Source organism: Meriones unguiculatus, chromosome 18 (genome assembly GCF_030254825.1).
Source record: "Meriones unguiculatus strain TT.TT164.6M chromosome 18, Bangor_MerUng_6.1, whole genome shotgun sequence".
Taxonomy (NCBI): domain Eukaryota; kingdom Metazoa; phylum Chordata; class Mammalia; order Rodentia; family Muridae; genus Meriones; species Meriones unguiculatus.
In genome coordinates, this window is record NC_083365.1 from 24,340,628 (window position 1) to 24,353,670 (window position 13,043).

A 13,043-nucleotide genomic window follows, 5' to 3' on the forward strand; every position below is an offset into this window, starting at 1 on the left:
GGGATCCACAGCCATCACAGCATCCATGAAAAGTGTCCCAGTTTTACCAGACGAGATGCATGTTTAGGCTTAGGATAGATAACTTGGTGAGTAAACCATTTGCTTCCCAAACATGAGGACCTGAGCTCAAATTTCCAGACCCCTTAGGAAGATGGTAGCATCTGTCTCCAGTCTCAGCCCCTCTCTGCCAAGATGAGCTAGAGAGAAGTGGATCCCTGGAAGATCAGGACCCAGCTAGCTCAGTCTACAGAACAGTGCTCACAGCAGTGAGCAACCAAGAGACCCTGTCTCAAATAAGGTGGGAAGGATGGACAGCCAAGGCTTTCCTCTGACCTCACACAAGCAGGACTCCTCTACTCACACACAAGAGCACACACATCACAGATGCATACACACACACACACATACATGCACGCAGAAGCATAGGGATATTTAATAAGAAATAAATAATAGAGAACAATCTGGATTGTATTCACCTTTGTACCAATGTAGTTATAAAACGTGCTTTTGAATTTTTATGGAAAAAAGAAAATAAGAATGCTGAGTTTAGAGGGGCTTTAGGGGATGGTCTTAAGACACACGAACTGCACAGGGGACAATTTCCTGAACAGAACACCAACAGTTCAGACTCTAAGATTAATAATTAATAAATGGGACCTCGTGAAACTGAAAAGCTTCTGTAAAGTAAATGACACTGTCTTTAGAACAAAACGTCAATCTTCAGACTGGGAAAGGATCTTCACCAACCCTATATCTGACAGAGGGCTAATACCCAGAAAATATAAAGGATTCAAGAAGTTAAACAGCAAGAAATTAAGTAATCCAATTAAAAAATGAGGTACAGAGCTAAAAAGAGAATTCTCAACAGAGGAATATCAAATGGTGAAGAAGCACTTAAAGAAATGCTCAACATCCTCAGACATCCAGGAAATGCAAATCAAAACAACCCTGAGATTCTATCTTATACCAATCAGAATGGCTAAGATCAAAAACTCAAGTGACAACACATGCTGGAGAGGCTGTGGAGAAAGGTGTACCCTCCTCCATTGCTGATGGGAATGCAAACGTGTAAAACCGCTTTGGAAATTAATCTGACACTTTCACTGAAAACTGGGAATAGTGCTACCTCAAGATCCAAGTATACTACTCCTGGGCATATACCAGAAAGATGCTCCACCATTCAACAAGGACATTTGCTCAACTTTGTTCATAGCAGCTTTATTTGTAATAACCAGAATCTGGAAACAACCTAGATGTCTCTCAACAGAAGAATGGATACAGAAATTGTGGTACATTTACACAATGGAATGCTACTAAAAACAAGGAAGTCATGAAATTTGCAGGCAAATGGATGAAACTAGAAAAGATCATCCTGAGTGAGGTAACCCAGAAAGACTCACAGGGTATATACTCATTCATAAGTGGATATAGCCATATAATATAGGATAACCATACTAAAATCTACAGACCTAAAGAAGGTAAACAACAGGGAGGACCCTAGGAAGGATGCTTAAATCTCATTCAGAATGGTAAACAGGATAGACACCAGAAGTGGTAGAAGAGAGGAAACAGGATGGGAGCCTACCATAGAGGTCCTCTGCAAGGCTCCACCCAACAGGAGATTGAAGCAGATGCTGAGACTCACAGCCAAACTTTGGGCAGAGCACAGGAAGTCTTATGGAAGAAGGGAAGGATAGGAGGACCTAAGGGGACAGGAACTCCACAAGGAGACCAACAAAGCTAAAAATCTGAGCCCAGCAGGCCCTGCAGAAACTGATGCACCAACCAAGGACCATGCATGGAGAGGATTTAGACCCCCCCCCACTCAGATGTAGCCCATAGGCAGTTCAGTCTTCATGTGAGTGCCCAAATAAGGGGAGAAGGGCCTGTCTCAGGAACTCAGTTGCCTGCTCATTGATCACTTCCCCCTGGCAATGTGGCCTTGCCAGGTCACAGAGGAAGAGGATCCAGGCAGTACTGATGAGACTTGATAAGCTATGGGCAGATGGCAGGGAAGGAGAACTCCCCATTTCAGTGGACTAGGAGAAAAGGATAGGGGAGATTAGGGAGGGAGCTATAATCGGGATATAAAATGAATAAATTGTAAAAAATGGTTGTTTTAAATAAAAAGACACACAAATTGGCAGTGATGTCATCTGCTTTGCTTCTGCTCTTCCATTTCCTTTCTCTTGCTATTACCAGGCAAAAATCTCAGCAACATTAAAGTCTTAAAAAAACAAAATTAAACCCCCACCAGCATCGATTACCCAGAACTTGTTTGTTTCATGTGCCTATCAAAAGCGTCTTCCAGATTTTTCACACCCACATCCCAGATACAAACTAACAATGTCACAGCAACTAACAGCACAGTGGGGTCGCACCTGCGTGGGCCAAATTAAGATCTGTCTCCGGCTTACTCTCCTCTGAGAGTAGATCTCACTTCAGAGGCTCCTGTGGATCACACATAGCAGCACCGATCACACTTCTCACGGCAGATGGCCGTGGTTTTCACTGATTAACAAGCAAGATCGATGACTGAACACTTAGTTGACACCTGGTCGAGGGCTGAGCTCCTTCCACACTGGGAAGCTGTAATGAGGACTGCTCTCACACTTTCCGTCAAATGCAATATGGAGGAGGAAAAAAATTGAAAGAAACCAAATAAACAAACAAAAAAAAAGTGATAGTGTTTTTCCATTACACTGAATTTTTCCTGATACTGAGACGTTATTGCCACCAAGATGTTGGAGCCAGTTGCAAACTTGTCCGTCATGCAAACTACTCTTGACCTGCCCTTGCAATAAACTTCAGCTAGCATTCAGCATTCTGTCCCTCTAAACAACACAGTTCCAATTTGCACTGACTCTATTATTTATAAAGCATTTGCCGTGCACAGAGAATACATTCACCCACCCCATGATCACGGCCCCCCTCAGTCTCACTTGGAGTTTGCTCTCTACTTCTAAAGCCAGAGGGCACGAAGGAAGCAGACACAGAAAACTGATCACTCAAACCCCAAGCTGCAGTTTCGTGGGAACGTCCTTCGGAATGCCACCCTCCGTTCTCATGGCAGCGAATCAAACTGAATTAAAAGAAAAAGAAGAAGAAAAAGAAAAAGGAAAAGAAAAAGAAAAAGAAAAAGAAAAAGTTTTCCACCTATGCAGAACAGGTACACTTCGGCACAGGAACAGGGGAATTGGCTATTAGAATTGTCAAAATCAAAATGTCAAAATCAAGCAGTAAAATCATTTGTGTTTGTGTGTGAAATTGACTCCTTCAGGTTTCATTAAATGAGAGAAAGAAGGAGAGGCGTGTGGAAATGGCTCTGTGAGTAAGGGGTTCCTGCCCAAGCATTACAACCTGAGTTTTGATCCCCACCACGCCAGTAAAACTGGGCACAGGCACGCATGTACCTGTATCCCCAGTGCTGAAGGGTGGACATTGGAGGATATAGGACCTCTCTGGCCGGCCAGCCTGGCCGAACAAGAGGCATCAGGATCAAGGAGAGACTCTGGCCTGAGGTAGTAAGCAGAGAGTGATACAAGATACCTGACATCCTCTCATCCTCTTCTGGTCATCACACATGAGCAAATGTGAGCACATAGGCACACACACACATATGCATATAGGACACACACACACACACACACACACACACAGGGGGGGTGCTTCCCTTTAAAAGGAAATGTTTCCTTACAGAGCTTAAGGGTGCATCTACAGATGATCCCAGTCTGAGAACTCTCTCCCCACTTAATATGCCATGTTTTTCTCTGCTGTCCACTAGCAAGTTGGTCTACAAACTCTTGGGAGTTTCTGTTCCAATAGCGTGTTTATCACAGTACTTTTTTGAATGCGCATTAAACTGAGCAGTTTTGGGGTTTTTTAGCTTTGTTTTGCTTTGCTTTGCTTTGCTTTTACCCAGAAAACCGCAAGCTTTGGCTGGTCCTGGCCATTTGAACCTTTCTGTAAACTGCTCTTTTCCAGCTTTTGTCCATGTTCCTTTGTAGGTGTTACTTGGTTAAGCAGAATGAGTTCAGGGGGATAAACAATATGAGCTTTAAAAATAGTGTTTGTGTGACCACACTGGTTTTAACTTTGGAACCATTGCTGTTAGACTGTACTGTCAGCCTCTGGGAAGGGACCCAGTGTTGAATTTTAATCACTTCATCCCTCTTTTCAGTCCCACTTGTCCCAGGCACCCAGTGGCAAACCTGAGGGGGTGCGCTGATTGAATCACATCCAAAGGGGAGAGAGGGTGAAGAAGCTGGAGGAGACTCTTCAAGAGCAGATCCTCCCAGCCTCAGCCGAGGCAGTTAAGAAACAGACGGATAGACAAACGGGGTGGGAGGGGGAGGGTGTGTCCCCAGTATCGTGATTCCACACCAGCTCTCCCTAACCACTGTCCTTTTCTTCCGTGTCCCCTCTTTGTTCTCCTCTCCCTTCTGGTTCAGCAACTGTTCACCTGACCCTTTGTATCACCAGCCTGGACCTCACTTCCTCTGAGAAACAGACCCTTTGTCAACCGACAAGTCGAGTGGGTGCTTCATGGGTGTGACCACAGCTTCATGGGTGTGAACACAGCTCCGCCAGTGTGAACCCAGGGCGAGCACCCACCCCGAGAATAGAGGAGGCAGCCAAAGCATTAACAGTACCACATCTGGTGCCATTGAGGTAGCCATTGAGCCCATTTTTAAGACGTCTTGGGCTGAGAGTCAAATTCAGTCTGAGTCTAAACTCATACTTTTAGCCACTGAATCCATTCTGTCGACCGAACATAGGTAAGAAAAATTGATCCTGTTTGCTACACTTGAATAAAGTGGATTTTCCAGGTCAGTATCATGAGAGGCCCTTCTCCCAGATCTTCTCACCCAGACCTGTACAGGGTTATGTGTGCCTGCTAAAGCAGCAGTTGGGTCCCAGCCTTCCTCTGCTCTTTTCCTCCAGGAAGTTCTCTTGCTCCAGGAATAAACATCATGAGACCCTCTCTATGGTATTGTATGGACGGTGTGGTGTGGCATGGCGTGGTATATTATGATATGGTATGATATGATATGATATGATACTATATTTATTATATCATATCAAAAATAGTATTTTATCTTCCTGTTGTAGTAGTATAGCTTATTGAATTATCACTATTTGTTTATCCTCTTAGCATCCTGAAAGCTACAGAAGTCAAACTGATCCGATTTAGAGACATTGTTTCTGCCTATGCTCTCTGTAAGGTAAATAAAAACAATTCTTCCAGGCTTTGGTAAAGAAATTCACAGAATCAGACAGCAATCTGCAAAGCAGCTGAAAACAAGAATGGGTTCCCACGTGTAGAATCTGTACTTAGAGTGGTCTAACATACTTCTTAAAATCCCCTTTGAAGACTTGGGGATAGATCAGCTGGCAGAATGACTGTCCAGCTTCTATGAGCCTTTGATAAACCAGCACTACAACAATCAGGTGTATTGGTAGGTCCCTGTAATGCCAGCACTCTGGAGGTGGAGGCAGGAGGATCAGAGGTTCAAAGTTCAAGACCATCCTCAGCTACATAGTAAATTTGAAGCCAGTTTGAGCTACATGAGATCTACTTAAATACAAACAAACAAAACAAAACAACTTCTGTGCAGAATACAACTAAGAGCACGGGAGCACCCCGAGGCCTCCACCAAACAGAGACTCCCTGAGAGGCCCCCCATGTGCACAATGACAGAGTCCAACTCTAACCCTAGGTCGGAAAAGACAAAAGCAAAGGGGCATGTCTCACAGTGACACGGCCCCCTGGCCTTGAGCCTAGGTGCCACAGCAGAGAATGTGCCATACTTACGAACCTATGGGTCTGCAAGTGACAATGTGCAGAGAGTGAGACACTTTGGAGCATTTAGCCCTGAATTCAGTGTTGTTGCTGCTGGTGGCGGTGGTGGTTTTGTTGTTGTTTTTAATAAAAATCTTCCTTTCAGGACTCAGGGACGTATGCGAAGGAAGAAGTGGAAAGACTGTAAGAACCAGAGGTACTGGTGTCTCCAAAAAAACAGGATCTTTCAGGGACACACACACTTGTCTGGTGCATATATGAATTTACAGAGACTGTGACAGCACACACAGACCAGCACAAGTTCACACTAGACAAGATCCCAGGACAAAGAAGGGAAAGTGGATACAAAGACCCACCCCCTAGCCAAAGAGCGAGCTATTTGCAATTAATACTGTCCCTTAAGAAAGGGAAAACCAGTCTTTGCCAGTGGAGGATACAGGGTATACTGGCCACATTCCAGGACAGGTACTATGCTCACGAGTAGATGATGAACACAGAATAGAATCCGTGATTTTTTATGTTTCTTTGATTTTGGTTGTTTTGTGTGTGTGTGTGTGTGTGTGTGTGTGTGTGTGTGTGTGTGCATGTGTGGTTTTGTTTGTTTGTTCATGCCCTTTTGGTTTGTTTTGATTTTTTTTAATAGAGAGGAAAACATTAAGTTGGGCTGGCAGGATATGGTAGGATCTAGAATGAGTTAGGGGAGGGGAAAGAATCTGATCAAAATATATTGTACCAAAAAAAAACAAAAGAAGCCAACAAATAAAATTAAAATTCATGGGTCAGGGGCTGGACCAATGGCACAGTGTTTAGAGCACTTACTGCTCTTGCAAAGGACATGGGTTTGGTTCCCGTCGCGTATGAGTTATAAGTGGCTCACAACCACTTATAACTCAACTCCAGTTGCAGGGAATCCAACACCCTCCTCTGACCTCCAAGGTCACCAGGCATGCACATGCCACCTAAACACATGCACGCAAACAAACAAATGAACAAACTGGAGTTTGCTCAACGCAACAACCAGCCACAATCGCACAAAGAGTGAGGCCAAGTACCCCTGCCTTAGGGACAGAACCATGGTCAGCAACCATTCCACTCTCCATCTATCCATGCTCGTCTGGAGCTAAAGCCCTCTGTACTCTATCCTTGTCTTACAGGCCCCTTGTCTCCTGGCTGGGACACAGAACCATGTGGGAGCCTCATCTGGGACACGTCAGTGTGTCTCCATGAGGGTAGAGGGGTCCTAGTACTGAAGTGTCCATCCCTGGACAGGAGAGGGTTAAAGTCACAGCATATTTATATTCATTGATTTGCTGACTTGGTCCATGCCCTAGACACGTGAGCTCACAAACACAAGGGCCTTGCCTGTCTTGTTCTCTCCCAGACTCTCAGTAACAAGAACAGCATACGACACGAGGGAGGTATCCCGTAATTACATCTTCAAAGGGTGATTAATTCTTGGGCAATGCCATGCAGATTCCCCAAGCATGGCTAGTCACCAGGCCACACATCAGGAGGTGTGTATACCCTGTACCCATGTCTGCCCTCTAGGGTGACCTGGTATTCTAGATAGGCTGGACATTGCTTCACCTCTGTGTGTTTTGCCGAGCAGGGAGAGACGGGAGGCAGAAGCAAGCACATTAGCAAATGCACTGTTCAGAAGGGCACAGTGAGGAGCAATTATCAGGAGTGATCAGAGCGCAACCTAAGCAGCCAGGTACCTGGCAGGCTATGGCTGGAGGCCAACCAGACAGGAGGGTCCAGCCACGATGGTGCACAAGGTTATGATGGCAAACTATTATTTTCTGGGCAATGAGGAATTTCTAAAGCTTGGGAGTAGAGAGATAACATGGTAATGTTACCGTGGGAAGGACATGAAAGAAAAAAAATCAGAGAAAGGAGATGTCAAAATTGGGAAGCTCAGTTACAAGTCTACCACACATGTCCAGGTGAGGAATGATGGGAACACACTAGTTTGTGGGTTGGGGACGGGGGAGACAGAGAAAGAATGACAATGAAAGAGGGTCATGGAGGGAAAAGTGACTCTATTAGATGCCACTGTATTAGATGAGTGCAGATACTCAACAGAATCCTGTGGGTCTAGTTGAAACCATGGGGGGAGGAGGGATGGAAACACCTCACTCAGGTGTGCATCATATAGAAAAGCCAGTGAAAGTAAAACCGTTTCCCCCAGGAAAGACAAAAAATGTGACTTCCATGGCGAAGGAGTCACATCCCGTGTCCCTTGTCTGAGCAAAAGCTCCATGGACCTTCATTAAGAACCCCCGATTCTTAATGAAGAAGAGGAAGAAAGACTGGATGGATCCTGACTGCCGCAGAGACAGTCCGACCCAGATCAGAAAGGCGGCAGAAAAAGGACAAGGTGGGGGTATAAAAAAGGAGACCTTTGCTCTCCAGTTGGAGGTGCTTCGTGTGCCCAGGAGACCATGCATGAGGCAGGATACAGAGAGGGAAATGGAGCTGGCATGATTTTTAGGAGTTTAGGGAAGGCGGGTGGCTCAGGTAGGAGTGGACAGGAGCTCACGGGACGCCTCACGAATGCTTTCTTGAGCCGTCACAGATATTCCATCTGAGAAAGGTGATAAAGTGAGGCTCTGGCTTCATCAAGGACCGCAGCCTGCGTGCTGCTTTCATCCTGCCTGACCCTGATGCAGCAGCCATCACCTCATGCTCAAAAGCGTCTTCAGGCGAAACTTCTTCCCAGTCTCTGTGACAAGAACTGCAGATCTTTTAAACATTTCCATTTTCTTTCTTTCTTTCTTTCTTTCTTTCTTTCTTTCTTTCTTTCTTTCTTTCTTTCTTTTTCTTTTTTCTTTCTTTTTTCTTTCCTTCTTCTTCTTCTTCCTCCTCCTCCTCCTCCTCCTCCTCCTCCTCCTCCTCCTCCTTCTTCTTCTCTCTCTCTCTCTCTCTCTCTCTCTCCCCCCTGTCTTTGATACGTAAGAAAACGACTTGTAGAGCCGGTCTCCCTCTCAGACTTGACTGCTTGACTGACCTGCTAGAAGCGAGTGTACATCGGATCCTGTTTTCCAAATGTGTTAGTGTGCATTAGCACATAGTTTTAGACTCGTGTTCATGTCTGACCCCATTTTATCGGCCTTATTTTGTGTCGTTGTTTGTTTCCCATACTTACTTTCTGTGGGTTGCATATTCTTGGAAGCGGCCCTGAATTCCTTTCTAGGACAACACAGCGCACAAACATTAGGGACTTCGTGAGATATATCGCAGAAGGAGATCCTGAAGTCCAGAACGTCGTGACTGGGACGATCATGGGACGTGACAGCGACAACGAGGGTGTTATTAGGCCAGTTCAGCGGGGACTTAGAGGCGCCGGGCAGATGTCAGCCTGGGCCAGCTCGCCTCTCTGTTTACTGGCTTGGAGACCTGGTGTTCTCTAACGCTTCAGCAGTGACCGGTTTTTTGTTTGTTTTTTTTTTTTTTTTTTTTTGCATTTGGAGGGGTGGCTTAAAGAGTCGTTAACGTGTGGGAAACACCTATGTCAGCGCTACATCAGCTGCTGTGACCAGAGCTGTGTCTCAGGCAAGTGGCAGGTAGGTCTGGCGGCCAGGTCCCCTGGCACGCTGACTTGGCGAGAGAGCCCCTCCCCCAGCCGTCCACTCCAAGTTGGCACCTCTGGTCTCCCACACCCACAGGCTCCAGGCAGCTGTTCCCCTGGCCAACACGGATCACACCTCCGGAGCTCGCCTCCACACCCACCGCCTCCCCCTCAGGGGTGCAGGGCACAGGTCCGTGTCCTCTTTTGTCAAAATGTGCCCAAGAGAACTGAGTGCGCGGGAGTAACCCCCCCCCTCGCCCCCCAGATATACAAGACAGTCCTGCCAACCGGGAAGGGTCTCAGCAGAGCCCCGGTGGCCTCGGGTGGAGGCAACTCTCCTGCAAGGCTCTAGCTGGGTCCATTTCAGGACAGCCCCCCACCCCACCCCCGCTGCACCCCTCGATCTAACCCTGGGGTTGGCAGGCCGGGGGGGGGGGGGAGGGAAGGGAGAAGCGAGGGCGGGCGTAGGCCCTCGGGGCGCTACCGAGTAATGGGGGCAGGATTCGAAGAAGAGCTGGAGGCGCCCCACGTTTCCTCCAGCCCGATGATAACATCAGCGCCTGTCAGGTGGTTGGTGAGAGAGCGGGTGCGCGCGCACGCGCTCGGGAGCGAGCGCGGGGAGCGCGCTGGCACAAACTTTGCGCCTGCGGGTGCTCCCGGGTCGCCTCGCCGGGGCTCCGAGAGTGGCCGGAGCCGCCGGGGTGCGAAGGCCGGCCACGGCCGAGGGATGCGCCGCACCCCGCGGAGCCGGTCCCGCCGCTCCAGGTGAGACGGCTCCCGGAGCGCAGCGAGCCGCGGCCATGGGCACCCTGGGCAAGGCAAGAGAGGCTCCGCGGTGAGTAGCTGCGGCTCCTCGGGGGTGGGGGGGGAGGACGCCGCACTTTCCTGGGGAGGACAGCTAGCCGAGCGGGATCCCCCCGCTATCCTCTCCCAGGGGATAAGACGCGGGATCGGACGACCAGGACACCTCCCTCGGAGGAGAGTTCCTTTCAGGGGTGGGCCGTGACCGGGGACCCGGCAGCCGGGTCAAGACTGACGTCGGGGGAGAAAGGGCGTGAAGGAGACACCCTCCCCGGAATCCAGGGCATCGGGCTAGAAGGGAGGACCGCGTCGGGGCTGCTGGGGTGGGGAGGTCACGGGTCGCCTGGCGAGATCTGGAGGAGCCTGAGCCCTAGCCTGTCTCCTGCCCAGAGTCCCACAGGCGTCGACCTCCCTGGGTGCCCTTTGTCGGGGCACCCCCAGGAACTCCCACCCGGATACTTTCCGCGCCCCTGGCACCTGCTGCGGGCGCGGGTCTCGGGCAGCGCCACCTGGCGGTCTCTCCAGGCCTTTCAGAGCCACGGCTGCAAGCCGAGGTGGCAGTGTTTGGCTGCCCTTTGAGAGAAAAAAAAAAAAAAAAAACAGAAAAAGTTTTCAAATCAGTGGTCTGTGGGCCTCCGCTCCTCCCCTCCCCCCCATATTTTAGAGAGATGTTTGGGAGAATCTTGGATGGCCCAAGGTGAAGGAAGAATTTCTATAAACACTCGGGCTCTTAGCAGCCGTAAGGGGCCTTAGTGGGTCAAGAAATTTAGCGTTTGTCCTCAAAACCAGAACCCGGCGACTGCCTGGACAGCGCTTCGCCTTGGTTAGGACGCAGCCGGTTGTACCCTTCACAACGCCGGTTCACGTGGACTCAGATATGACCGCACCGTGCCCGATCCGAGTGACTATGCCCACTCCAATTCCCTGCAGGGCCATGCCATCCCCTGCGCGTCCTCCACGTTACTTTATGCCACACTGCTGTGCATCAGCCCACTGAATTAACTGTGTACTGTGGGCGGCGTGGGGCAGGACCGGGAGGTGCGCTCAGTAACTGCCTTTCCTTCTAAGCAGACTATGAGATGTCCTGTCTCTCCTTTCTTTCCTCTTTGCCTTGGGGATACCTGGAGACTAAGTCCCCCTCCCCCACAAACCAGGTCACTCTTCTTTGAAACTTCCCTTCGCAGGCTCTTGGGGAGGGGGAGAGGGAAGGCAGAAGCTAACCACTGTAGGGCCGAGAAAACATCTTGAAGTTAATGTGTTTCCTTCGAGATTTTGTTGTTGTTTTGTTTTATTTGATTCACACTTTAAACTGGAAACGTGCGGCTACTGCCCTTTAAAATATGACTTTGTAGAAGTGGTGGCTGTTTATTCTTCGGATGGTTAAGGCGCTCTCAAAACTTCCTATAATAAAGCACTGTATAAATCTTTATCTGCAACCATCCCAGCAGGAGGTGGGGGAGAGGGAGGAGGAGGGGACAGGGATCAGTGAAGGTACTTGCCTGGCATGTGCCAAACCTGGATTTGGTCCCCAGTATCATAAAAGACAAAATTAAGATATTTCTTTTAGATGCATCCTGGTGAGGTGGTAGGCCTGTTCTTTTTTTAGCCTGGTATGATGAGGCATGCTTGCAACCCCGGCACCCAGAAGGCTGATGGAGAGTTTGGGGCCACTCTGGGCTACATAGTCAGTCCCTGTGGCCAGACCTACCTCTGTGGCGTCTCTGTAGATGTTTGGGAAGAGACTGCCAAGAGACTAGCCATCTCTTGGGTCCCGAGGACCATTCCAGGGATCTTCTGAACAAGTAAGAGCTGAGATGCTGTCTCTACATCACCATCTTTCTGAAGTGCCTGCACCTGACTTTTGTTGTACATTGAATAAACCCTTTCAGTCTCTTGACAATCTACTCACCAATTCTGGTGTGGTGATAAATACACAGTTTCACGGTTTAAAATTAAAAAAAAAAAAAGAAAGAAAAAAAAGAAAGCCTATTAGATGCTTAGAGCCAGAAGGGCTGAACAGCTTCTCAGCATCTTTAGGATTCAGTTTCTGTATCACACGGTAGCATCTTTCTGGACTGAAGCCTGACACAATGCAGATCCCAGCACAGTGTCTTTGGAGCATGGAACCTCACCTTAGCGAGGGTTGTTGCTGCTTTCAAGTTGTCGTTTTGTTCTCAGACACTGCTCTGACTCTCTTGGTGCCTGCCTGGATAAAAAATGATGGCCGAGAGTTTGATGGAGTTCTGCAGCACCAACCTGATCCCTTGGGAGTTACTGGCTTGGGTTAGCAGGCTCGCAGTCAGCAGGGTGACGGGGCTCCATTGGTCCCACCTCAGTTTGGGACAGAGCCCCATAGGCTGATGCTTTGAGGTTGTAACAGAGCAGGAAGGGCCAGGGTGTCCCCCCTGGAGTCTGGCTGTGTGGTGCGGTCCATGTTCAGAGTAGAGCTTTGCGTGGGCTGACTTCTCCACACCTAGGTGGACCAGGGTGGTTGTTTGGTTTGTTTTTTGTTTTGTTTTGTTTTGTTTTGTTTGTTTTAACTAAGGATACGGTTGGCCCCTTCTGAGTGAGATTTTCACCTTGTCGAGAAAGCTTGTCCACCCAGTTTCCTTCCGCTAAGAACATCATGCCTCTCGCCCTTGACTCTCGCGACAGTCACCTAGAAGCTATGTGGTTACACTCATTGTCTTGGTCAGACTCTCCTGCTAGAGCTTTTGGTACTAAGGAGCTCCCAGGTGTGTTTATGCAAGAAGAACTAACATGCAACGCTCATATTGTATCGCTTACAAAGTATGTTGCAAGGCTATCTCACATGCTCTCCCCAGCCTACTGCGATGTCTTTCTCGTGGAATAAGTACGTGGTGAATT

General features: G+C 48.5%; 1 protein-coding gene across 1 annotated transcript in view; it reads left to right on the forward strand.

Annotated features, from left to right (window-relative positions):
• The first annotated feature begins 9,963 nt into the window (after positions 1-9,963).
• The window catches only part of Rasgrp1 (RAS guanyl releasing protein 1), a 58,330-nt gene continuing 55,250 nt past the window's right edge, over positions 9,964-13,043 (forward strand). The window contains exon 1 of the mRNA XM_021662668.2: positions 9,964-10,209. Within this exon, the coding sequence (XP_021518343.1) occupies positions 10,175-10,209 (35 nt within the window). The 5' untranslated portion in view covers positions 9,964-10,174. The remainder of the gene's footprint in view (positions 10,210-13,043) is intronic.